Source organism: Puma concolor, chromosome A2 (assembly GCF_028749965.1).
Source record: "Puma concolor isolate L17-30 chromosome A2, mPumCon1.1.hap2, whole genome shotgun sequence".
NCBI lineage: Eukaryota > Metazoa > Chordata > Mammalia > Carnivora > Felidae > Puma > Puma concolor.
The window spans coordinates 139,549,664-139,577,177 of record NC_141668.1 but is presented as its reverse complement, the minus strand read 5'-3'; the positions used below and the strand labels follow the sequence as shown (position 1 = coordinate 139,577,177).

At 46.7% G+C, this 27,514-nt stretch overlaps 2 protein-coding genes across 31 annotated transcripts in view; one reads left to right on the top strand and one right to left on the bottom strand.

The window, feature by feature from the left end:
* Nucleotides 1-25,550, bottom strand: part of ADAMTS9 (ADAM metallopeptidase with thrombospondin type 1 motif 9) — a 163,238-nt gene extending 137,688 nt beyond the window's left edge. For 2 of the 3 annotated variants that reach the window (XM_086697654.1, XM_086697655.1), the window contains exons 1-3: nucleotides 25,055-25,549; nucleotides 24,031-24,443; nucleotides 18,959-19,121 (exon numbers count right to left, since the gene is read on the bottom strand). In XM_086697654.1, coding sequence (XP_086553780.1) covers nucleotides 18,959-19,121; nucleotides 24,031-24,443; nucleotides 25,055-25,169 — 691 coding nt within the window. In that variant the 5' untranslated portion in view covers nucleotides 25,170-25,549. Of the gene's footprint in view, nucleotides 1-18,958; nucleotides 19,122-24,030; nucleotides 24,444-25,054 lie in introns of all 3 variants that reach the window. The other variant, XM_086697656.1, reaches the window with a different exon arrangement.
* LOC147583560 (uncharacterized) overlaps nucleotides 22,264-27,514 on the top strand; it is a 321,362-nt gene continuing 316,111 nt past the window's right edge. For 4 of the 28 annotated variants that reach the window (XR_015248312.1, XR_015248313.1, XR_015248311.1 and 1 more), the window contains exon 1: nucleotides 22,286-22,806. Coding sequence is in view for 7 of the 28 variants with exons in the window: in XM_086697667.1 (XP_086553793.1) it covers nucleotides 22,434-22,802 (369 nt within the window). In the remaining 21 variants the exon portion in view is untranslated. Of the gene's footprint in view, nucleotides 22,807-27,514 lie in introns of all 28 variants that reach the window. The other 24 variants (XM_086697667.1, XM_086697675.1, XM_086697668.1 and 21 more) reach the window with 18 other exon arrangements.

Genomic DNA, 27,514 nt, shown 5'->3' with positions numbered 1-27,514 from the left:
GTATGGGTATCTGTTGGGTGTAGTTGGTTTACACTGTTGTTCAAGTTTTCTGTTTCCTGTTGATATTCTGCTTCCCTGGCCTAACCATTATAGAATATGGGGTACTGAAGTTCCAAGAGTTACTGGTGAATTGTCCATTTCCCCCTTTATTTCTGTCGGTTTTTGCTTCAGGTATCTTGGTGCTTTGTTATGAAGTGCATCTATATTCATTATGGTTAAATCTTCATAGTGAATTGGCCCTTTTTTAAAATTATAAAACACTCTGACAAGATTTATTGTATTAATAAAGTAATGTGAAAGCAGCCAGTCAGTATATGATTCCAGTCGTATGAAATGTGACAACAGGCAGAGCGAAAGAGACAGAAAGTAGATTAGTTGCTGGAGGTGGGGCAGGGGTGTGAGTGGTTGATGGCTAAAGGGTATGCTGTCTCTTTTTCAAGCGTAAAGATGTTCTAAAAGTGACTGTGATGATGGTCGCACATATCTGTGAATGCGCCAGAAGCCATTAAATTGTATACTTTAAACGGATGGATGGGATGGTAGGTGAATTAGATCTCAATAAAGCCGTTTCAGAAAGAAAATATGTCAGTTTGTGAAAAATAAATAATATTTACTTCAGGTCTTCCTTAAGTATTTTGATTTATCAGGTTTAGTTAGAGAAAAGTATACCTGCAGTGAGAAAACCACTCAGGAAATGCTGTAAAGAATTCACTCTTTTTGACCACTGAGCGGGGAAAATATACTCTCAGAGAATCAACCATCAGGGGACTGGCACATGGAAAATCTGAGGAGGAACTGAGTCGGAGGCACTAACTGGAAACAAAGTACACTTATTTAAATAACAAAGCTGAAGAAATCAGTTATTTAGTCACAAAGAGACTACAGTATATAACAGAACAACACACGCAAATTCTAATATTCCTGGAAGACATTTCATTCACAAGTAATCTGTACATCAAAGAAATAATTCAGTAGGCTTTATGTGGCATGAACAAGCAGGAATAAAATGACTTCTTCGGAATCAAAAACAACATCTTCTCATAGATAATACTTCCCAGCCTTTGACCCATCTGATCTTTTACCCTAATCAGTTAGAATCCTATTTGATGACCTAATTGGCTCGACTAATTCCAACCACATTATCCATTTTAACAGGCAAATTTTAATTTAACATTAAAAAATAGTATGAGCTTTAAAGATTCAGGTATTCATAATGACTAAAATGCATGGACGTTGTTTCACTGAGAACTGAAAACACAGGAACTGTAATGTGCATACCTACAAATAGAATTTTTTTTTTTAATTTTTCTTTCAACGTTTTTTTATTTATTTTTGGGACAGAGAGAGAGACAGAGCATGAACAGGGGAGGGGCAGAGAGAGAGGGAGACACAGAATCGGAAACAGGCTCCAGGCTCCGAGCCATCAGCCCAGAGCCTGACGCGGGGCTCGAACTCACGGACCGCGAGATCGTGACCTGGCTGAAGTCGGACGCTTAACCGACTGCGCCACCCAGGTGCCCCTACAAATAGAATTTGTAATAACAGCCAAGGATTTCCGCCAAGGGACATACAGGATAAAAAGAAAGTTGCCCACATTTCTCTTTGATGACCTGGCCGCATCATAGAACTGAGGCTAGTGTTTCCAATTGCAATGTTACTTTCCTACCAGTTTTATCAGAATGGGCTCCATAGTGAAATTTCACCCTGGTGGAAAGCACAGGACAAAAGGCACACTTTTGCTCTTCTGTCCCCTCCTCCCACCACGCCCCCCAAGAAGCTTTACATGTATTAGTACTTTATGTTGAGATATAATTTGTTTACCATACAATCCACCCTTTCAAAGGGTATAATTCAGTGGTTTTCTTGAGCATATTCATAAAGTTGTGCAACCATCACCATTATCTGATTTCAGAACATTTTCATTGCCCCATAAAGAAGCTCTGTACCCGTTAGTGGGCACTCCCCACTGCCCTTCTCCCTCTAGCCCCTGGAAATCACTAACTTATGTATCTATGGATTTGCCTATTCTCTCATGTCATACGGACGGAGTCATACACGACGTGGCCTTTTGTGACTGGCTTCTTTCACATTTTATTTATTCGTTTCTTAATTGGCGGCATTTGGGTCTAACAATCCAATTGGGTAATTCTACTAGGATCATGCGCGTACAAGTTTTTGTGTGACCTGCTTATGTCTCTCTTCGGTATGTACCTAGAAGGAGAACTGTTGTGTTTACCATTCGGAAGAACTGCCAGCTTGTTTTCCAAAGTGGCTGTACCATTCTCTTGCCTCTTCTTAAAGTTCAAATATGACACTCAGAAATAGGAGATCATTTTTTCAAGATGGTTCTCCTTCGAGGATTCCTCAAAAACTCATCACATTCACTTAACGAAATAACTCAGGAGCGACCCGTACGCATTCAAATCTTAAAACAGTGCGTTGAGCAGAAGAAGATATACCGTTGTCAAATAAGCACACGAAACTATGCTCAGCATCGTACATTATCAAGGAAATGCAAATTAAAACAACATTAAGATATCGCCACACGTCATTTACAACGGCCAAAATCTGGAACACGGACAACGCCAAATGCTGGCAAGGATGTTAACAACGGGAACTCTCATTCATTGATGGTGGGAATGTAAAATGGCACAGCCACTTTGGAAGACAGTTTGTCAGTTTCTTACAAAACGAACCATACCACATTATGTACCAATCAAGCTCCTGGGTATTTACCCAGAGGATTTGTTCACAGAAAAACCTGCACATGGAGGTCTATGGCTCCTATTCATAATTGCTAAACTTGGAAGCAACCGAGATGTCCTTCAGTAGCTGAATGGATAAATAAACTGTGACACAGCCAGACAATGGAACAGTATTTAGCGCTAAAAAGAAATGAGCTAGCAAGCCATGTAAAGACATGAAGGAACCTTGAATGCATCCTGCTAAGTGAAAAAAGCCAATCTAAAAAGGTTATACACTGTACTGATTCCAACTATGTGACATTCTGGAAAAGGAAAACTATGGCGAAAGTAAAATATCAGTGGTTGCCAGAGGCTGGGGCACGAAGGGATGGGTGGGCAAAGCACAGAGGATATTTAGAACAGTGAGAGTACTGTGTATGAAATCATAATCATGGATACACGTCATTTTATGCATTTGTCCAAATACAGAGAATATAAAACACGAAGAAGAGATCATAATATAAATATGGACTTGACGTGATTAAGGTATAATCATTATGGTATATCAATGTAAATTCATCAACTGTAACAAATGTACCCTCTGGTGAGAGATGTTGATGGTAGGGGAGGCTATACAGGCCTGAGGGTAGGGGGTGTATGGGAAATTTCTGTACCTTCCTCTCATTTTGCTATTAAAACTGTTCTATAAAATAGACTTAAGACAAAAACAAACAAACAAACAAAAAAACACGGAAAAGCATAATGAAATGCACACTTGCATTCAGAGAAAAAGTGCAATATTTTGCAGTCTGCACCCTTGCATGCACACGGAAACAAATGAGGCACGTTAAACAGCTGGAGGGGCAGGGGTGTGTTTCCTAAGGCCACATCATAAGCACTCAAGTTGTAACATTTTGTAACAAGAAGATGAGTTAATATTGGCTTTTCCAACTGCTTTGCGTTGCTGACCACTAAGCGGAACCAGTGATGCTTACACCAGCACAGTGTTCCAAGATCTCATGCGCTGAAGGGAGCACGCTTCAAGCCCTATTTGACTTTGGGCAAGTATCCCACCCTCCTGCCAATGCCCGCCTTTCACTCTCCATTCTCTCACTTAAAAAGCTCAGTAAGAACAGTACCCATTTCATAGACTTGTCTGAGGAATAGTTGGAGGTCATGCATATAAAGTGCCTAGCACATAGGAAGCAACCAGTAAGTAGAGTTATTCTTTCTATTCTTTTTTACAAGTCATAAAGGACTTAAAGGAACCATTTAAGGGAGAGTGGCTACATAAAAACAATTATCTGGGGTACAGTAACAATTCCAAAGATATAAGCTATTTGTACCCTTAAATGATCTTTTCTAAGTCACTTCTCTGGACCTCAGTTTCCTGACCTCTTAAATGGGCATGTCAGGGCATGCTCCTATGTTAAGGTGGTCTTGAGAATTAAATAACAAAGTATATAGAACATTCCTGATATGTTACATGTGGAATTTTAAAAAAATTACTTCTTGAACATCTAACCTGTGAAGGTATTGAGCTAGGTAAGTTGAAATAAACAGTATCAACAACAAAACAAAAATAAAACTTGGGGCCAATCCTTAACCAAATTATATTATAAAAATTCAAGATGGCGGGACGCCTGGGTGTCTCAGTCAGTGAAGCATCTTGGTTTCGGCTTAGGTCATGATCTCATGGCTCATGGGTTCAAGCCCTGCTTGAGGTTCCGGGCTGACAGCAAGGGGCCTGCTTGGGATTCTTTCTCTCACCCTCCCCCTATGCCCCTCCCCTGCCTGTGCTCTCTCTCTCTCTCAAAATAAATAAATGAACTTAAAAAAAAAATTAAGATGGTTTCATTATTTAAAACCTCACAGTAAAAAAAAAAAAAAACTGTAACATTTGGCTATTTTTGGTAAAAAATATTTTAAAGGCGCTTCATGTCACATTGCCATACAATAGAACGCATATGGCATTACAAAAAAACTGGAATCATTTTAGAAACTAACATTCAAGCCTTGTTATTCAGCAGTCACTCAATGAGAGTTTCATGTCCGCCGGGGTTGGGCTAAGGAGACTCAAACGTTAACTTGAACAGTTGGGAAGTTAATTATTGCTCTCTATTTTCAGAAGGTTTATCAAAATTTAACTGAACTTCCTTAAGGCACTGAGCCACCTTGTGACCTCATGGTCTAAGTGGGCAGAGAAATCATAGCACAGAACCAAAGGGAAGACTATGCCTCCCTTCTGCTCCACCCTGGCCTGGCAGCCAAAGGAAACGGACAGCAATCTGTGGGTCCTGCTCCTGGCTTCTGAAGGCAGACCAGCCCCGGTTTGTGGCCCTGCCCGAGCACTCTTATAACTGCCCTTTGTGCCTCAAAGCCTCAGTTCCCTCATCTGAAAAATGAGGATAATAACAGGATAATAACAAAAATGAGGATTATAACAACAATTGTAATAGCAAGAACAGCACATTGAAGGGTAACTGTGAGGACAGAAAGAGAGGGTGTCCAAAACATCCTCAGTGCAAAGCACGGCATGCAGGAAAGATCCGTTAAGTATTTAAGGTGATAATAATGATGAGTGATGTCTTTACTAGTCGTTTGCAACAGATCTCCTCTTTAGGAATTCGTGTGCCGATACTAAGGTTTCTCAAGGAAAACAGTTCTATTTCAGAAAGACTCTTCTACAGGAAAGAAGGGAGGGTAGGGGAGGGGACCAAAGGGTGAAGGGCCGGTCCCTGCTCCAGTGGGACATCCGGTCCAGTGACAAGCACACGCGCACTGATAGGGGGAAGACAGTCGGAGATGTCACGGGATGGAAACAAAGGCCACAAACGCTTCCATCTCTCCACTGACTCCAAGAGCTGATAACATACCGGGAAGAAAAAGGAGAGGCCAGTGGCATTGCCCAGACTGTCTTTGTTCTCGTCAGATCTAAGATCTGCATTACTCCCGTCTGTTCAAAGGGTTCATGAAGCCTTCAGACAGAGATTCGGCTGGAGAGAAAAAAGTCTATTGGGACCAGAGGACGATGGATAAACAAGACCCGTGGGGGGGGGGGGGGAAGGTAAAACATAAAAAGAAAAACGGCCATACAACCAATGAATGTTCTAATAATAAAGAACAATGAGTTTCCAGCAACTGGGTATGGAAGGAGCTGGGGGGTGGAGGGAAGACTGTCCTGGATGAATGAAAACTCACCAATGTTTAATTTTTTTAAAGGTCCTCAACTTGCTGGCTTTAAAAGCAAGAGTGAATCCCCAGATACTCACTGGGATATGTCAAACCCATTTCTCTGTACAAACGGTGAGCTTTGGGGAAAACACAAATGGCGCGCACAGTGTCTCATGATGCTCTGTGCTCAGTGCCGGCAGGGAAATACGTGCAAAGGGCAGTGGTGGAAGACAGTTTGCTAAAACTCCTTTTGGCTGGCCAGAACCTTTGTGAGCTATGTTCCCCTGAGAGTGGTTCATGGGACATTAGTCCCAGAACATATTTCCAGAACCGAATAATGTAGGTTTGCAAAACATTACATGCAGCATTTCCATCTGGGACTTTCTCCATGCTCCTTAGCATTTTAAGAACACCAAGTCTTGCAGGGAAGAACCCCGTTTACATTTGTTGAACCACATAAGAGGGAAACTTACGGGCTCTTGGTGAGGTTACAGGGCAGGTGAGGGGGACTGACCCAGTCCTGGAAAGATAATGCAAAGAAGGGTATTGAGGAACTTTCCTCTGGGCGGGGGCCGGGGGGGGGGGGGAGGGCGGTGGCAGAGAAGCGGATGCCATTGGAAGAAAACACTTGAGAAGCTTTCTTGCAGAGTTCAAGGGGCTCGGGTGGGTTGTGGGCTGTGGGTGGTGGGAGGCACGTCTGAGGGTCCTCACACTATCTTCCAGCGGGTGGGTACCTCTAGCCAAATGGGGAGACTCGGGGCACTACACCCAAAGGCCCAGCTTCCGCATTCAACAGCCTGCACCTCATTCAACAAAAGCAGTAACAAGGGGCTCCTGGCACAGTAACACTGGCTGACGTTTGTTGAGTGGGTTTCTCTGTGTCAGGGGCTCTTCTAAGCACTTCATATCGATTAACTAGATCATTCCTCCAAGCAACCAGATATGGGAGGGACTATTCTATCCGTTTCAAAATGAGGAAACTGAGTCATACTTGAAATAACTTGAGAAAATATTTAAAGAATATCTATTTGACGTAGTATAACATGCTGAACATACCCAGGCCTGCATTTCACTAAGAGACTGTTTGGTTTTACTATTAATATCCTGCAAAATACTCTTCTGGAAATGTTGGTTTTGACTCATTCCATTCTCTCCGCAGTAAGGGGAGCCTGGCCTTTCTGGCGGTGGGGTGCCAGCTGCCCACAGCCACTCTGTGCTATCTGCAGCCTCCTTTGGATGGCCGCCTCCCAGGCCCCTTTGTGACACAGCTTGGGACCTTCTAGGCCAGCACTTTCCAGAAGAAATAAAATGTGAGCCACACATGGAAGTTAAAATTTTCTAGTATCACATTTTAAAAACACCAAAAGGAACAGATGAAATTAATTTTGATATTTTCTATTTAACCCCATATATCTAGAATATTATCATTTCAACATGTGGCACTAGGCCACATTTCAAAGGCTCAGGAGCCACATGGGGCTGCTGGCTGCCATTATAGGACGGTCCTTTCAAGGTGCTCGCAGAGTGAATACCGGATCCGACATGCTGTGCCAGGGAAGTTTGGGCTTGGGACTCAGAAGGACCTGCGTTTAAATCCCAGTTTCTCCACATTCAAGCTGTGTGACTTTAGGCAAGTCATTTAAGGTCTTTGTGCCTCCATCTTGTCATCTGTGAAATGAGGATAAGAAGAGTTCCTCCCTAACGGGGCAGTGGGGAGGATTCAATGACTTCATACACACAGAGGAACGACACAGGGCCAGGCTGTGTAAAGGCTCTGAGGGCCTTGGTTCTGGGGTGCCTCGTGACTAAAGATGAGCAGCCCCGAAGGCTGCAGAAAAGAGGTGGCCCCAGGGCTTGCTGCTATCTGACCTTTCACTGCAGCGGCAGTGGCTCTCCAGCTGAATGTGGTGCCTGTGGGGGGTCGAGGTATCCCTCCCCTGTCAGAGATTAAAGAGCAGTTGGCCCTGCAACTCTTTAAAAAGGCTTCTAGGCAACTCCTCGGGGGCATATCTCCCACATTCCTTTGATACACATCTCCCAGCTTACACACGACTGAGGACTAGCTTCCACACCACAGCCCGGACTACACATCCTTTCTCGTCCTCATGTCCATGTCTCAGCCACCACGGAAATGAGTGGTCACAGGGACACAGTCTAATCTGATTACAAGTAGAACCACCTGGAACCCTCCGCAGTCACAAGCCACCCTCCTGCAGCACCCTGGCCCGGCTCAGATGTTCTGTTGCTTTAAATTCAGCTGTTGCTTTAATCCCCTACATGAATTAAGAGCCTGCTATCTCTCCCTATAGCCTTGAGATAGCTTCCTAAAGGATCTCAGTAGTTTATTCCTCATTATCCTTACGCATCAAATAAATCCAGTGATATTCCCAAATCTCATTTGAGGTGCACTTTGGAACACCGTCTTTCCAGGCGCGGCTTCCACCAACGGCCTTCCCTTGACCTGCAGCTTGGAAAGTACACAGGACGCAGAAGTAAGAGGCCTGTGCTCAGGGCCCGGTTTTTCATTTGCCCTACTTCCAAGATTACGAATCCCTTCAAAATGCTGAGCTTTGATCCTCTCTGATCCAGAAAAAGAAGGAATGGAAAAGAAGTTCTCTCTAAAGTTCTTTCCAGTATTGAAAAATTGTGAGTTCTTATCTTTTATAAGAGAAAAGCAAATAATGCTGAAAAATGAACTCCTAGGATTCAACACAGGCTAAACCCACCAGAGTGTCCTCTCCTGGTCAACTGACACTTGGAAAGAGGGTGTCAAAGAGACAGCCAAACAGGGGGCAGAGTGGGAGGTGGAAGGAGTCAGAGTAAATCCAGAGCAGAGAGACACCCACAGAAAAGAAGTGGGTGGCAGCTTATGTTCAAGGGAAGTGCAGTGCGTGTGTGTGTGTGTGTGTGTGTGCGCGCGTCTCCATTATTCACTGCACATTTTCTATTTGGCACCTGCTAAAACAGATAATAGTTGCTGAAAACCATTTCCATTCTTTCTAATCTAACTTGTTAGAGTGGAAAGGCATCAAATGTGAGAATTAGGAAATTGGCTTACAAGCAAAAAAAAAAAAAAAAAAAAAAAAAAAAACAGCACATCATCAGGAAACTTTGGAAAAGGCTTAAACTGTCCCTGGAGCAACTTGGGACTAATGGAGTCCTCTCATTCCACACACCACAGGCCAACTGCTATCTTCAACCCCCTGCTCTGATTCTAATGTCCTGCGAGAGATGAAGAGTAATAAATCAGCAAGCATTGCACCAACATTTACCCCTTGCTTTTGCTCCTTCTCGGAGCCCACCACCTGCAGGTACACAAAGCATCGTATCTTGCATTTCCTTATGGTCCTTTTTGGGGTATTCAGAATGCTTCATATTTATTGATTCGCAACTGTACAGAATGCCCATGCAGAAGTCTGGCCGGACAGGAGCCGACTTTGGCTACTCACAAATGGCTACAGTAACGATTCTGTAATGATCTGAGTATCAAAGAGAGCCTAACTTTGGCAGATACAAAGTTAGACCGTTTAAATCTCAACTGCATGATAAAATAGCCCTTCATTGAACAAGTGGGTTTATTCCCTCATACGAAGAGAACTAACAGATTCTACAGCATCTTACTTCAAAAAGACGGCCCATTCAGGTCAGATGAAGAGTCTGAGCTCCGCCCCGATGAACCCCAAATACTTCTTCCCTCTGTTAGTGTGCACGCCTGACCAATTTCCCTCTGGCCCTGACCAAAGCCTTCTGAAGTTTCTTACATCTCTTCTTGAGAAGGAGGCGTGCATCTAAACTTGTTTCAGGGGCTTACCAGGAAGATAAACACATTGGCCAGGTATTCTACGACCCTTTTTTCCTCGACCGACAATGGGTTTCTGAAGCAAAGTGATAGGAACAACCAGGAATGATGACAGGTGACAAGGAAATCAATCTGGGGCTCAAAGTAAAGCAGGGAGCCCTCATGCTATCTCTGGTTCCAGAAGCTTACCAAAAGTGCCAAGACAGGAGGCAGGAAAGCAGGTCATACATCACGGGGTCCTAATTTCAGGCCCAAACCTAACGTGCCACTTGACAATTCCCAATTGCAAACTGACTCTCACAGGCTTCCAACACAGGTGAGTACAATCCTTGAATGGCAGACAAGGGAGTCTTAGTAAATACTGTAAATCGAGGATCTTTCTATTGGTAGGTTTAAAAAAAGAAGAAGAAAGAGGGTTATCAAGGTACTCCAGATAAAGGGGCAAAAATCAACCCAACCAAGCTGCCTTTTGTGCTCAATGAAATTACTCTGATAAGTGGCTCATTCCTGGTAGCTTTGTTCTTGGTACCTGCTCTGGGTTTAGGGCTGACCCAGGTCTTTCAAATGGCTGCAAATGCAGACCGACCTTAGGACGACAAAGAGGAATCAGTGAATAAAAGAACTGGAAAGGGGGGAAAAGACCGCGGGGAGCAAATCTAACCTAGAAGGAAAATAGTAATTTAATAAGGATGACACTGGCAACGAAGTGAAAAGTTATTTAAGAGATAGAACAACCAACCGCGACAGGGGGAGCTGATTCAGATCATAGCCTAAACGAGTGGACTTGAAGGAGGCATTTCAGGGACAATTAGGAACATTTTATAAACAGGCACTGTTCAGGTTATATGGAGCGATTATTGTTGATTTTGCTCAGCATGGTATATTTACATTACAGTTATGGAAGAAAGTATCCTCGTTTTTCAGAGATGTCCATGGGAGTATTCAGATAGGAAATGCCATGGTACCTGGGTTTCCTTTAAAATAGTCCAGCAGAGAGAAAAAATAAAAAGCACACACGGAAAAAATCTTTGCTATCATTACGGGTAGATGGGTTCATTTACAATTGCCTCCACCTGTTTATGTGTGCTTATACGTTTCTTAATAACGTGCTTTTTAGAAGACACCAGGGAGGGTCGAGGGCCGGGGGGCATCTGGGTGGCTCAGTCAGTCAAGCGTCTGACTTTGGCTCAGGTCATGATCTCGCGGTTCGTGAGTTCAAGCCCCGCATCAGGCTCTGTGCTGACAGCTCAGAGCCTGGAGCCTGCTTCTGATTCTGTGTCTCCCTCTCTCTCTGACCCTCCCTCCCCTTTCTCTAAAATAAATAAATAAATAAATAAATAAATAAATAAATAAATAAATAATAAAAAAGACATGATGGAAAAATTTCAAATGAAAGAAAAAAAAACACTGCCTGTATTAGAAGTTTCTTTTTTATTATCCTTTCATTTTGTTGTATAGCACTATTAACACTGATGTTTTTATTTTTTTTTTAATTTTTTTTTTTAATGTTTATTTATTTTTTTTGAGACAGAGAGAGACAGAGCATGAATGGGGAATGGTCAGAGAGAGGGAGACACAGAATCTGAAACAGGCTCCAGGCTCTGAGCTGTCAGTACAGTGCCTGACGTGGGGCTCGAACTCACGGACCGCGAGATCATGACCTGAGCCGAAGTCGGCCGCTTAACCGACTGAGCCACCCAGGCGCCCCAACACTGATGTTTTTAAAAAGCTGCCACAAAGAAGATAAAGCTGAGGGAAGAGGCTCAAGAATTCAGATATTTAAAACAGTAATTTTCTAGTAATTTGCAAAGAGAGAGGCCATCGCTTATTGCCTAATGCATCTGACTATGTATTAGATATAGTCATTGGAGAATATATCAAAGAGAAAAAAAGGTATATAGACTGACGGGGAACAAAAAGGTGTAAGTGACAGGAAATTAAGCCAAAACAATAAATCCCAAATGGTGGAAACTATCTTTAAAGATTCAAACAGCCCTGTGTTTGAGGGCTGTTTCCCTTACACAGTGCGCACAAGTTCATTGACCGCTTGGAGTTCAGCTTTCTTATTTGTAAAAGGGAATAACTGAGGCATTTTCCTTGCAGGGAGCTGTTGTTGCAGGACTAACTGAAAGAACCCACGGTGTGCCCATCACAAGGCTCCTTGACTGTTGCCCATTCTTACATTCACAGGCCGAACAGCCCAAAGAAAGGATGTGAAGATACAGAGAGTGTGTGGGAAGACGAAGGCAGGCCGGCTTCTCACAGAAGTAACTAATTAGCCAACAACCACTGACCTGCTTGAGCCCGGGCAGGAGCGTGAGGTCAGCCAACGCTTCTGTTGCATCCTGGAACCCTCAAGCTGTCCCAGAATTGTTTACCTAAAGCCCCCCTCGGAGGTCTGCCCTTAGCTCTGTCTCTCACTCCATTTGGGCCCAACTCTCAGGGCAGCTAATCTAATCAGCTAATCTATGCTAAATTATTAATGGGATCCCAGAGGTTAATGAGTAACAAGGATACTCTCCAACAGAGGCAAGCTGCAGACCAAGGCCTCAGCGAGTCATTAGAGTCTCGGTGGGAATTCCGGGCATCAGGCAGCCCTCCTCCAATCCTATCAAATTATAGGCAAGCATGTTAAAAATCCTGCCAGCAAAAGTAATCCATATCCGAATGCAAACGAATCAACAAAGGACAGAGCAAAAAACCCTCCAAGTACCCCAGGACAAAATGGTTGTAGGCATTGGTGTGTTTTCAAGTTTTGTGTCCTTGGGCGAGCCCACTGGATGCACTTCTCTGTGTCCCCATCGTGCCAGGTGCACCATGGAGGTCGAGGTAAGGATTAAATTACACAATCCATGTAAAGCACTTGGAACAGTGCCTGCCACACAATACATGCTCAACAAATGTCAGCCGTTGTTGACATCATTTGGACTTGTATATTCAATGGAGTTAGGCCCACAGTGCAGCACACTGGAATTAGATCTGGGTTCAAATGTCAGGCCCACTTCCCACTAGCTGTGTGACTTTGCACAAGCGGTTCGGCCTCTCTGAGCTGTAATTTTCTCAAATGTAAAATAAAGATAATAATACCTACCCTATAGGGTTGATGAACAGATTTCAAGTGCTAACATATGGAATGTGGGTAGCACACATAAAGCCCTAACAAAGGATGTCTTGAATCATCATCTTGTATTTTCCAGCGTTTTTGACTGCACCCTTGGGAGTCAAACCAACAGGTGACCAGACATCCTAGGGGACAGAGTCTCCAGTGCCTCATGGAGACTAAGCCATGGTAATCCCTGGGTATGTCCAACAGGCGCAAGGCAGTTTAGCTGGGTTGAGATGGAGCCTCAGCTTTGATTGGTCCCGATGTCCCAAGGAAGTCGACACAAGGCAGGATTTTCATCTGTCTGGCTACTAAGCCTGTCTCATTCAAAAAAAAAAAAAAAAAATGCATGGGATCATGGCTTGGCTGTTGATATCTGGTGACAAATGCCACGGGGCTACAAAATGATTACATGCCAGTATCCTCATTTCTCTTTTAACTGTATCTTCTGATTATAAAATGACTATAGAATTATGTCAGAAATATAGGCATTTAAAATAAAAAGACAAATGTTGCCTATGTTCCTGTCAACCACAAACAATCCCTTTTTAATATTTCGGTGAGCCACCTGGGTGGCTCAGTCAGTTAAGCATCCCACTTCGGCTCAGGTCCTGATCTCATGGTGAGTTCGAGCCCCGCGTTGGGCTCTGTGCTGACAGCTCAGAGCCTGGAGCCTGCTTCGGATTCTGTGTCTCCCTCTCTCTCTCTGTCTCTTCCCCACTCACACACTGTCTCTCTCTCTCTCTTTCTCTCTCTCTCTCTCTCAAAGATAAGTAAACATTAAAAAAAAATTTCTGTGCGTACTGCTTCAGATTTTTCTCAATACACACATATACCACCACACTGTTGCCGTTTTAAAAAAATGAGATCATACCATACCTACTAACTTATCATCTGCTTGTTCACTATATGTATATACATATATATATACATATATACATATATATACATACATATATATACACATATACATATATACGTACATATATATACATATATAAACATACATATACATACATATATATACCTATACACGTACATATATGTGTGTGTGTGTGTATTTGTTAACATAAATCTGTATGCTTATTTTTGATGGCTGCATAGGAATCCATGAAATGTATACCTCATAAATATTTGATCTATCCTCCGACTGAGAGGCACTTAGGGTTTTCCATCCTGCTGCTATAATAAACAACACCATACTAAGTATTCTCCCACAAACATCCATACACAATTGTCCGATTGTTTCCTTACAAGTGGCATCGATGGGTCAACGAGTATGTAATTCTTAAATGCCTTAAATAAAACAAAACAAAAGCAGGCTTGCCGAGATGGGAGGGCGAGAGAGGTATTCTAATAACGGAAAAACACTGTTGTTTAGGCCCAGGCAAACAAAACGGCCTTGTGTCGGCCCTCTCCCCCGCCTTTCTCTCTCTCTCATCTACCAGGAAGCACGTCTGTCTCACTGATAAGAGCAACTAAACCCTCTTGTGCAAAATTCAGAGTCAAACGCAGAGTGTCCGTGAGACAGAACTTGGGGTTTCATCTGGAAAAGCCACATGAAGGATCAGCAGGAAGCGGCTTGTAAAAGGCAGTAAGCTCCTGAATGGCTCCCCTGAGCTTGCCACTTGGTCCCCCTGGTGTGTGGGGGCACACAGGCCGTCAGCTGGATGAACCCTACTGAGGACCCGCTGCGTAGGGGACCGTGAAGTGACGAGGGCATGCCACAGGAAGGAGAAGATGCCCACAGCCCATTCGGAAGCCTGAGCAACTTACAAACAGGAGAACAATCACAGATAAATGCAGACACACTCAACTGGCCCAAACGTATACACACAGACATAACCAATGATGCCAAAACAGAGACATTCTCGCGAGGGCAGCCACCGGGCCGAGAGGAACTTGCAAGAGATGAGTTTTTACAATGCTGCATTAGGTACAGAAAAAAAAAGAAGCTGAGAGAAAGGGCTCTCGGCCCCACCACTTGCTGGCAGGGTGACCTTGGGCAAGTCCCATAAGCCCTTTATGACCTGGTTACCAAGAAGCTCTAAGCTTAATCACGGGAACCCGATTAGCTCTGGGTTTTGGTAGTTTGAGCTTTCCTTTCCTTGCTGTGTTGTTTCAATTTCTATTTTCATGATTCTTCTTTCTAGCCCACCATTCAGTGATTGCCTACCATCTGCTAAACACTGTCCTGGGAGCTTTCGTTATTTCATACTCATTTAGTCCTAACTACACCCTTGAAAGGTATGTGTTATTCTTACTTTATGCTCTAAATATGCTGGAGGTCACACGGCTGACTGGAATAAAGATGGTTCCTGGTTTTATCCTCATGGCACAGAGGGGTTAGTAAATACGTTAAGGCTGAATGCACACATGAATGAATAAATTAAGTTGTTGACTTCCATCTGAACCCATGAAATTTTCACTACATAAGACTCCCTTCTGCACGTGTCTTTTCAACATAATTTATCTCAGAATCTGTTCCTTGAAAATCAGATATACATCAAGAATCAGAAATGAACAGGACTCACAATCCATCTGTAGGGAGCAGTGTGACAGTCACAGTGCCTGGCCCTGGGCAGACTCCCAGCAGCCAGCAACTAAAGGGTTAACGCCCAGCTCAGCAGGGGACTTCCAGGAGCCTCCTCCAAGGCTAGGGCTATCTTAAATTCTGAGGGGCCGGTGTTGAATGTATAGAGTATCACTCCTAGAAATAAGTAACTTAACATCCCAGGACTACAGTTTACTCATCTGTACAGAATATTCGTTTGTTGGCCTAGAGCTAACAATTTAAATTTTCCTCCAGAAAATCTTCTGTCATCCCAAGAGAAGAACTAGAAAGCAGTGATGAAGAACACCAAGGGTGCCTGGGGGGCTCAGTTGGTTGAGCATCCGACTTCAGCTCAGGTCATGAGCTCAAGGCTCATGAGTTTGAGCCCCATGTCAGGCTCTCTGCTGTCACAGAGCCTGCTTCAGATCCTGTCTCTGTCTTTCTCTCTGCCCCTCCCTGGCTTGCACGCACCTCTCCCCCACAGGCCTGAGCGCTCTCTCTCCCCTTCTCAAAAATAAACACTAAAGTGGGTCACCATGAAAACAAAACAGAACAAAAGAACCCCAAGTCCAAAAGTAAATGGCAAGCAATGGATAGTGGTTATTGCCTTAAATCCCACGTTAGCACGAACTCTCACGTTTATCTGAACTTCTGGGTCCCGTAGAGCACTCGGTAAATCCCAGGTTTCTTGCTCCTTCTCACCAGCCTGAGACAGAGGTTGGTTTTATTGTTGTTGCTGTTGTTTTAAAGAATCTGCGTTTGTTTGAGGTTCCCAGGATACTTCTAAAGTGTACTCTGGGCTACCAACCACTGCTCTGGGGAGAAATCCCTACAGGTGAATGGATTGATACTGGTAGAGGATATTTTCTGCTCCGACCAGAGAGGCTTCTCCCACCCCCCACCTACTTTCACTCCCTGTGCACAGGCTACCTGGTTTTGAAGGTCTCCAAGACCTGCCACTCTGTTCCTCTAATGGCTGCTGGTGAATTGTGCCATATTCCAAAGTTCTCTCCAACTGTTCTGAGCCTCATGCATCTGTATTCAAACAAGGGTTGCAGAAGCAGCTGGAAGAGAGAAACCAGAATGGCAGCAACCCGTCCAGCAGCAACATTTGGAAGAGCCGATCAAACTACTGGGCTCCTGATTCATCAGGAGTGAAGGAAAGGCAGCCATATTGGTCCCTGGCAAGGACAAACCAGAAGGAACACTAAGTTGGCACCAGTGATTTGGATGGTGGCACACAGAGGCCACCAAACCAATAATGACTAGAACGCAAATAACTCCTGTGAAAACTTGAGGCATCTTCTCTTGTCCTCCATCTGCACCTTTCGAGAGTCCCCTGTTCTGTTTTCAACAGGACTTGACAGTGACTCGTCCTCTAACCCAGGAAACCAAATGCCCGTTGACTCAGGTAATTAACTTTTAAAAAACAAACTCTGAGGGTTTTCTGAACGAGAGCGTCAAGTAAGACTTCTCTCTCTTTCTGTCACAGCCAACACGCGCACGCGCACACGCACACACACACACACACACACACACGTGCACAGACAAAATGGGTCACGGGATAAGACAGACATGGGCTGTCATGATGAAGTAGCTGTGAGACCTGACCCAAGTTGCCTCGTCTCTGCTTCTCTGCCAGGTACAATGGGGGTAAGAATGGCACCCGCCTCATAGGGTTGTGGTAAGGATTCAGGGAAGTCGTGAAGGGAAAGGGCTTTGCACAATGCCAGTGCAGAATAGGACCTTCACAGCCAGAAGGTTTTTGTTTGTTGGTTTTGTTTTGTTTTAAATCTTGGTTTGCTGCCACTTTAGGGCAGAAGAATGTCACCAGGTGCCATTGTTCAATAAACTGATCAATGAACATACCAGTTGGGTATCTTTCGAACATATATTAGTAAGGTAAAAGGGGAGGAATCACATCTTTCCTCTCTATCACACGCTATATATAGGTTTGTACACATATGTAAGATGAACACTTGCTAATTCTGATATGGGAAGTCAAGAGGCAAAGGACACTGTTCTTACGAGCGGGGTCCAAACAACGGGACAACGTCTTGCCACTAAAGTTAACGGCAGCCAGGAAGGGCGCGAGTTGCTGGCACTATTGTTTCTGAGCACGCCGCTCCTTCCACCGGCTCTCCCTCGCCCTGGCTCTCCAGTGAGTCCAACTGACACGGTATTTCACTTATATTCCATTTAGCCCTGGCAGTGGGAACACGGTGCGACATGAGCTACCACACCACACAGCTTATGACTTGACTACTCCAGGCCATAAGGAGCCAATGTTATCTTTCACTGAAAGATTTCACTTTAGAAATCACAATTCCAGGGCGCATTAGGATACCACCGTGTCACAGCGGAAGAACCTGATACAGATATAGGATGAGATAAGGACTCACTTGGGAAGCATTTTGGGAACCCCCTGCCGGTTTTGAGCTCTATTTCGGATATGCCAGAAAGACCCTGGGAAGTTCTATGATTTAGAGAAGCAACTTTTAAAAAATAAAGAAGAGGAAGAAGGATAAAGTTTTAGAAACAGAAAGTCGGAAGAACAACAACAACAAAAAGAGTATTTTAACAAACATCCTAAAACAGGATCAAACTGAAGGACGATCTTTTTTTTTTTAATTTTTTTTTAACGTTTATTTATTTTTGAGACAGAGAGAGACAGAGCATGAATGGGGGAGGGGCAGAGAGAGAGGGAGACACAGAATCTGAAACAGGCTCCAGGCTCTGAGCTGTCAGCACAGAGCCCGACGCGGGGCTCGAACTCACGGACCGTGAGATCATGACCTGAGCCGAAGTCGGACGCTTAACCGACTAAGCCACCCAGGCGCCCCTGAAGGACGATCTTTAGTGATAAGCTGAGAAAGTGACCAGGCTTCAAAGAGGGTGAAGAGTTGCCTCATGGCTAGAGACTGAGCAACACACACAGCATAAGTTTTTCAAGGTGCCCAGAATGACACATGTCTGACAATGGCCAGGCACATTAGCGCAAAGCCTCAAGGAAACTGTCCAGCATGGGCAGGAGTCTAGGGGTGGGCATATACGCATTCGACGCAAACCCAGATATGCCATCTACACTTCCATTTGCTTATTTCCCAAAGTCACAGAGCAACGGCGAAAACCGAAGTTGATGGGAAAAATTCCTATAAACACACAGAGGTTTTTCGGAGTTCCACTTGTGAGACTTTTTCACTTTTTCATAACCCTACATGGTTAAAAAAAAAAAACAAAACAAAACCAAATCCCTCATGAACAGAAAACACCAGAACACCCGGGAAACATGAGCGATGGCTGATTGACGATATGGCCGCAACAGCCTGAAGACGTTACTAACGCTTGACCCTAAAAATGAGCAACTTCAACGAGAGGCAGCTTTGCCCACAGAGAGCTTGAAACTAGTTGAGCTTGTACCCGAACTTGGTGAGTTCCCAGCTGTGCTACCTTGGACAACTTACTAAACCTCTTTTCAGCTTCCACAGCTGTGCCATGGGGCTATACGTACCTCGCTTGAAGACTGAATCCAAGACAACGTACGTGGTAGCACTTTGCAGCCTGTCAAAGAGCTACGTGTTTGTAGTGTGGCCACTAACCCATCTCGCAGAGCTGGGATCTCTGCTTAAGCGAGAAGGAAATACCTGAGGTGTCACACGCCTGCCTTCCTGTTGAGGGCTCTCTGTGCAGGATGCTGTGCCTATAGATAATGTGGGGTTTGTTTTGTTCCTCTTCGTCTTCTTGTTCATCAAGGGACAGCAGTGGTTCAATAAAATAATCCCCATCATGGGACCGGAATGTGCCCAGCTGCAAATGAAGAGAGGGGAGAGGTTGATTTAATATAACTCAACCAGAAGGAGGGAAAGAAAAGGAACATTGTCAAGTAGACAAGGTGCCGTTTCACCCAATCCCTTCCCCATGAGGGCTGCTTGAATGGAACTTGCTGCCGACATATTTGGAGAAGCAGTTTATTTTCAATCCGCCAGGCCAGGTCCGTACCTTCTTGATTTGACTCTATTGCAACTGCTATCCAAATCTGTTTCTAAGAAATCCTTCCCTGGTGCTCAAATTCTCACCACACTCACTTTTAAAGGAAAGAGAGCATTCTTCTTTGTGTTAAGATAGCCCGGACACTTAGGGAAAAGTGTGAGCTTCCCAGGGAAAAGCTGACCTGTGGAGGCCTTATCATTAATTCAAATTCAGAGAGCATATACTGATCACAGGCACTCCACGTGGCGCTGCCTGTGACATTGGCACATGAGCGTCTCTGCACCCCCTCCCTGTGCAATAGGGAGTGATGCCTGGAGTCAGGATGCCTTAGGTTCCCAACGCTGCCACTCACCCATCCACCCTGGGCAAGTTCCTTAATCGCTCTGAGTTTCAGCTTCCTTGTTCATCAATTGGTGATAAAAATACATACTGTAAAGGCTGACTGTGCAGAATAAATGGGATAATGCATGGATAGTGCTTAGCAAAAGGACCCTTTGTAAGGTTCCACCTTAGTGGACCACCTTAGTGGCTTTTTGTGTTGCTGTGTTAGCCTCTAACCGCCAGGACAGAATGTGTGTGGGGCACCTGGGTGGCTCAGTCCCTTGAGCGTCTGACTCTTGGTTTCAGCTCAGGTCATGATCTCTCAGTTCAGGAGTTTGAGCCTTGTGTGGGGCTCTGTGCTAACAGCTCAGAGTCTCGAGCCGGCTTCGGATTCTGTGTCTCCCTCTCTCTCTCTCTCCCTGTTCCCCACTCATTCTCTCTCTCTCTCTCTCTCTCTCTCTCTCTCTCTCAAAAATAAATAAATAAACATTAAAAATATATATAAACAACTCTTGTGTTCTCTGAGCACATAGCAGGAAGCTTACTATAACACGTGAAACCTACCAGAGACAGGTCATAAAGACTAGGAAAGAACTTGGGAGCTCATGTGATCTGACACCTTTGATTAGAAAAGAGGAGATGAAGGCCCAGAGGGAGGAAGTGACTTGTCTAAAGTCCCTCTTCAGTGATACAGAAGCAGCTGAATCGTGCTTCAGGTTGAATCTTAATAGTGTCCAGTGCTGAATCTAGAACTCAGGAATTTGGATTTTAGTCCAGCACCTTTTTGGAAAGAACTTTGAGGGGCGTCTGGGTGGCTCAGTCAGTTAAGTGTCCGACTCTTGATTTTGGCTCAGGTCACAGTCTCACATGATCTTGTGAGATTGAGCCCTGCCTTGGACTTTGCGCTGACAGCACGGAGCCTGCTTGGGATTCTCTCTCTCTCTCTCTCTCTCTCTCTCTCTCTCCGTCTCTCTCTGCTCCTCACCCACTTGTACCTTGTCTCTCTTAAAATAAATAAACTTTAGTAAAAAAAAATTTTTTTTGAAAGTCTTTTTAGGAACAGAGATTCAGTCTCTGGCCCATGGTTAGGAGCATGGGTCAGAAAGATAAGGTGGGAACCCCAACTCTGTCACTTAGTAGGTAGGAGACCTCGGGCAAGCCTCCAACTCTCCAAGCCTCAGTGTCCTTCCTCATCTGTAAAATTGGTTGTTTTCAGAACTGGGCTGTTATGAGGATTTGGATGGGATGAGATGATGCATACAAAAAGTACTTATTACAGTGAAAGACACATAAGAGTCCAATAAATGTCATCCTTACGAGGTCAAATTAATTTTGTGGTCGATTCAGAGAAGAATGTTTGATCAAAGAGTAGTCCTTTCTTGGTTAAAGTGACCATTTATTCAAACATAGGTACTAAGTACCTACAATATACAAGGCTCCAACAGGGGAGAGAAAGGCACTGATGTTGTCCCTGCTGCAAAGGAGGAAGGGATAGATCATGTGCACCAAGAACCACAACACAAGAGAGAGCATACTCAGCATCATAAGAGAGGTACAGATAAGTGTGTGTGCAGGTGAAGAGGGAAAGAGAACAGTGGCTGAAGGACAAGGTTTCCCGGGGAAGAAGCTATGTAAGTTACTTTAAAAGAAGGGTAGGATTTGAGCATGTGATGCTGGGGGACATGACCGAGTAAACCCAGAGACCCAAAGGCAATGACATAGGACTGGGGTGGGAGAGAAACTCTGAGAAAATCTGCAAAAGCAGATTGCCCGATACCCAGAATTTGTGGAGGAAAGCCTGAGAGATGAGCCTGGCGGGTAGATGTGCAAGGCATGAGGAGGGATGCCGTAAATGGTCTCAAGTGTCAGATGATGAAATCAGTAGTTGTTCACTAAGCAATGGGGAGCTATGTAGAGTGAGTGAACAGAGGAGTAATGTGATCTTATACCTAGTCACCCTTAATCTGTTAGCGGTGTTTGGCAGGGATTAGAGAGGGAAGACTGGAGGAGGACAGACCACATGGAAATATTTCTGAGACAACAGTCCTAAATGAGCAAGGGGCAGAGAAGTGAAGGAGGTCTAGAATTAGGGTAGGGCCTGTTCAGACCAGTGAGAGACACATCTGAGATGGAATTCAGGAAAACTGATAACGGACTGGTAGGAGGTGTGTGTGTGTGTGTGTGTGTGTGTGTGTGTGTGTGTGTGTGTCTTCCGGGTTGAGGGGAGGGGGAGTAGATTGGCGTGGTTCATTCTAAAGAGTGAAAGAATTCCCGGGTGGAAATATTTCCACTAGGAACGCCATGATACTTCCGGTGCAGAAACGGTAATGGGAAGTCTTGGGAGGAAAGATAAATTCGAGAAGGGAGACAGAGGGATGAGGTTTTTGGAGCTAGGTTAATCCCTGAAAGAAACAGCCAGTGCACCTATCCTTAAGATGTGTTCTGGACCTTTCCCTCCCCAGAGAGGCAGATTGCAAATTAAATGCAATATACATGGGTTTGTCACGGTCTATACAATCATTCTAAAGTCCCGGCCGGCCCTCAGTTCCCTAAGAGAGTTACCAGTTGCTGTTCTACGTGCGAGATACCACCTAAAATTGGCAACAGAAATTAAGGTCCTGCGCAGCAAAGTATTTATACAACTGCTGGGGCCACTCCGCGGGGTGTGGAGGCGGAGAGGGAGGAGGAGTGAAGGTTGTTTACAAACTTTACGTACATACTCAGCACCATTCCTAAAGTTCTGGAATTGGTGTTTACAACCTTCGGATCTAGGGGTGTTCTGATGACCTGGGTTCCAGTGCCTGGTTTATGCCCACCCCAGCCATAACCTTCGGCAGAATGGAAGGATTCCTGCGCTTTGGCCCTAGGTCTTGGGGCGGCGATGACTCACGGCAGCACCCCCTTACCCCCCCGCGCGTCAAACTGCCGTCTCCGCCCACCCCCAAACAATCTCAACGACGAGCCGAGCCGCAGCTCCTGGCGCTTTGCTGGGGGCTGGAGGGGCTCATCGCTGTGCTCGTATCCCAGCAGGCTAAAACCTTCCCAGTCCTACTCTTCAAGCTTGCCTCGTTCCCCCACCGGACCCTTCCGTTGAGCAGTGGAGACAGATGCGACATCCCAACCGGGGACGCAGGATCCACCAACGACAGCGCTCGGCAGGGGCAGCCAAGTGGCCCGGTAAGTTATCCGTGCTCCCCTTAGAAAAGGTGATGGGGAATGTGGGTCCTCAGGGGAAGAGTAAACGCATCATGGGGGGGGAGCAGTGCGCACAACGCCGTGCGCTGGGAGAGCCTGACCCGGGAAAGTTTCTGCGTCACACGCGCGTGTTAGGAACGCACATCGTTTGGGAAAGTCAAGGATCACTTTCGCTGGGGTCAGAACTTTAGAGCATGTCTTCAAATGTGCTGGGGAAGAAAGCGAATGCCTTATCGGACCAACTGGAGAGCAAGTGGGGAGGGGAGGGGAGGTCAAAAGGGGGTCGAGGCACCCTTTCGGAAACCCTGCTAAGTGCGTATTTTGCAGCGCAGGGAGGTGGCCGCCTCGCGCCTTCTCGCTCTCCTTCTGTAGGGGAAACGTGCGGTGTAGGCTCCGTCTCTCGACTCTCTGGAACCCGTATGGGTGGCAGAAAACCCAAAAGAACCTAACTCTCGTCCGGGCAGCCTCTGCGGGCTCTCTCCCACTATTTCTGTTTCTTAGGGGCTACCCCGCCAGCAGGGTGCAGAGTCGGACTGCGCCACACCCCCACTCCGAGTTTTACCCTAATTCAAAGCGTCCGGGGCAGGCTCCGCCCTCTTCCCCGCCTCTGGAGTCCTTGGCCCACCCTTCCGTTCCTGGGACGGACCTGTTCCCTGTCAATCCTGTTCAGCCTCAGGGTTCCTGGCGCGTGAAAAGAGGCCCAGAGAGATCGCAGGGACTCTAGATTACGCACCGCCCTCCACGACACACAGAAGGAACTCCCCATACCCGAGGCTGGGGATCCTCAGCCCACACCCCTGACTCGAGACGCGCCAATAAGGAGTCGGGTCCTGCCTGCGCTCAGCTGCTCCGCTCCTGGGCGGCTGTGTTTGCTACAAGGAAGGGCAGGCAACTCTGGAGTTTGGAAACCGACTTCCAAGCCGCCTGCTAGCGCTGGGCAAGGAGCAGCGGAGCTCGGTTCGGACTCTAGAAAGCTCCAAAACACACGGAACCCCTGGGAGCGGATGCGTGCGCTCCTCTCCAGTGTAAGCGCACGCACTGGGCTAGTCATCCAAACCGCTGGATGCAAACTAGCTTCCAGCGGGCATTTAGAGCCAGACTGGAAACTCGGCGCAGTGAGGGTCTTAGAAGAGAGAGCAATGAAGTCTTCCAGAAACTTGTGAAGAGGCGGGGGGCGGGGGGGGGGGGGGAGGAGCGGGCACCAACTCACCATTCCTGAGCAGAGGCTGATGACCGCCGTGTGCTGGGACTTGGTAGACTTGGTATTGACATGGCCTTTGTAGAAGCAGTGCTTGAGTTCCGCTTCCTCCTCAGAATAAAACTTTGTCTGGTTCTCCCCGGGCGTCCCGAGAAGGGTGACAGTGAACAGTGGAGCGATAAATCCGGAATGGGCGGAGAGATTAAATAGAAATTGCTGGCCGAAGGCAGAGAGGCGGTAATGCTCCTGGTCGGAGGTAGAGGAGGAGGAGGAAGACGAGGCAGAGGCCGGCCAGGGGTCAGAGGCAGCGTTAATGCTCCGGCGCCTCCTTTTGAAGTGCACGTTCGTAGAAACGGGTTCTCCGAGAGCGTTCACTCGGATGGGAGACGCGATTTCGTATTCGCTCAGGGTCTCTAATAATTTCACTGCAGGGAGAAGCAGAGACACATGAAGCAATAATTCAATTTTCCGCAAACCAATTTCCCGCAAGTTTTAGTTTAAACATGAAGGGGGCTTTGTCCCGGGTTATTTTCCAGCAGTTATTTTTTTTGCCCATTTGAGCCCACGCCTTCACCCTCAGCCAGTGCACAAATATTTGCTGAGCACCTACTATGTGCCAGGAATAGCCAGGAACTGTGCTCGACGCTGAGGCTACACCATTTGGAATCAGACAGTGAACAAGTCAAAATACCTGAGATACATTTCGTATTCTGACAAATAATCTGAATAAAATAAAACAAGTCAGTATCTGCTACCCCCAGTTACTAAGTAACTATAGTTTGGGCCCTGGAGGTGGGGAAGGGGAAAGATCAAACTACCAGCAAAGCGGGGTGGGGGAGACCAAGTCTACTCTACAGTGGCTCTCTCTAGAAATTGGCTGGGAATGACCTAAAGAAGGGAGAGGCGGCAAAGCCGGAGATAATTCTTTCTAGGAAAAAGAGAGAGGCCCTCCGCTGCGGGGTGCCCGCTATCGGGCGCAGACGCTGGGGAGGTGGCGACTGGGGCGGAGGGGTCGCGATGGCCGGAGTCTCATTACCTTGCCTCGGGTGCAGCCTGTCCTTGCGCACGGCCGCCGCGGCGTCTGGGCTCCCCATCTCGGCCAGGTCCCGCACCAGGAACGTTAGCAGTGTGGCCCAGGATACAAACTGCATGGTGCTTCCCACCCCTCCCCTGTTGCTCCCACCCCCCTCCCTCCTGCCCTCCCTGGCTGCGGCGGCGACGCGAGGCAGCGGCCGCGGTGAGCCCGCGGAGCCTGGCGCCCGCCGCCAACTTTTGACTTTAGGAGTCGCTGAGGTCTCGCCGCGAGGGTCCCGTCTGCGCTCGGCTGAGCAACGCCGCCGCCTGCCGAGAGCTGAGCCGCTCGGGCCGCAGGAGGAGCCGGAGGAGCAGCAAGAGGAGGAGGACTGGGGCTCGACTGCTCGGCCGCATAATGTCCAAGGAGCGGGCAGGAGAAGGCGCGGAACGTGCGCTCCGAGGCGCGCCGGGCGCCCTTTGCTGGCGGGGATAGCGGAGCTGCTTCTTGAATGGGGGGCTGGGGGGGGCGGGGGCGGGGGGGCCGCGGGTCCTCCGCCGCTCAAGTACCCCGGGTGCCCGCCTCTAAGAGGAGAGGGGAGGGGAAAGCGCAGCGAGCGGGGACCGCCTCCTTCCAGACGGAGGAGTCCCCTCCTCGGCCGGCCCGTGCGAGTCTCGCAGCCGGCCTCGGGCTGCAGGAGGCGGAGGCCGGAGGCGCCGGGAGCTCGCGGCCAGCGGCTCGCGCTCCCCGCCGCCTCGCGGGCATCAGCTTTGCTGAGACTCCCTGCCCTGGGGCCGGAGAGCACAGAAAGTTCTCTCCCTTTCCAGGCGCTCTCGGTTTCTCGACCCCTCTCCTGTCTCTGCTCCATTTCTGCCTTCAGAAGCTCTGTTTTGTCTTCCTCGCCCTTGCCTCTCTGCCGCGCCGGCTCTGTGCCCGGTTCTCCCGCGGTGCCCCAGTTTCCCCTATTTCTCCCTTCCCTTGGCTCCCTTCTGCCTCCGTGTCTTTACAACAGCCGTCTCCCTCTTCTCTCGTCCCCTCCTTGGGAATTTCTGTCCCCCATCTAGCCCATTCTTTGGGTTTCTTACAAGTGAAAGTGGCCGCGAGCAGGAGCGCCCGGCCCTCCTACAGTCTCTCACTAGGGACTAAATGTGGCATCTGAGCTCCACTCTCGGTTTAATCGCCCTAAGTCAACAGTTTCAGAGATTCTTAAGATTCAGGGGTTCTTAATCTGGCAGTTGGGGGTGTGCTTCAGATCCCCGTCCTTTCGAAAGTTTTGCAAAGCTTTCAAGCCCTTTCCGCGCCCCCCGCCCCCAATCTCTGCCCCCATCCGGAGAGGGTCCACCGTGTTTTGTGGGTCCCCGGCCCAAAAAAGGTTAAGAATTGCTCTTGGCCGCGAGAGGGGGCGGGGACTTTGGTGCCCAGACTGCTCCTAGGTTTAGAGATACAGGGGAGAGGACAGTAGGGGGTGGAGTGCCCGGGAAGAGTCCTGGACCCGCGCGGGGGACGGGGCACGGGGCGGGGAGTGGGAAGCACCAGTCTGGGGAGGGATTTCTCAATCATTTCTCCTTCACTTTGGCCAAAGACAAGGAGGAGATGCTTACCTTTGCCTTGGGAGGCAAATTTGGCGTTAGACAAGCCAGACCCCAGGGAGGGTGTGTGTGAGCATGTGAGCGCGTGAGGGGACAAGCGGGGTGGGGGGAGAGACAGAGGGAATTGTTTAATCCTGGGTGGTTCAGAAGTACGTGTTTCTTCACCAGCCCTCAGGAAGAAGCTAGCTAGAGTGTGCTAATTTCAAGAGAAAGGAAATGGCAATTTCAGTAAAAGATACAATAAATGTATATTTGCCCAAGTGTCCCAGAAGTGGAGATTTCTGTTGCTTGCTGGGCTGGCACTCTGGATGGGAAATACAAAGGCTACCAATACCAGGGACCAAATAGCAAAATGCTACAAGTATCCACTACTCTTGAAATATTAATGCAAATATTTCTCTTGTAGAGGGAAAAATGACTTGGTAAGACTGGAATTTCCTAAAAAAGTTGTTGACCCGAATGGACCAATGGTGCCATTCTCCAACTGTATTACTGGAATTCATAAGAAGTATAAACAGTATAAAGATGGGAAAACAGAAACACCTGTAAAATGCTCAGTTTTAAAGGATGACATTTAGATCTTTTTCTTAAACCTTCAAAATAATTTACTAAAACATAAGTCTCCTAATACACAACCTTTCTTTTCATCATGTAAGAAAATTCCTCGCAATCCCAGTGTCTGGGAGTTGCTGTAAATTTAGCAAGGAATGGAAAAAAATACCACAAAATCAAATTCTTAGCTCATTCCAATGGAAAATATTCTAGAACTTTTACTTTAAAATGACGCAAAAATATAGTACTTTTACAGATACATAAATGAAAAGAAATGAAACCCGTGTTCATAGTCAATTCACTTAGGGCAAAGAGCCAAGAATATACAGTGGAGAAAGGATGA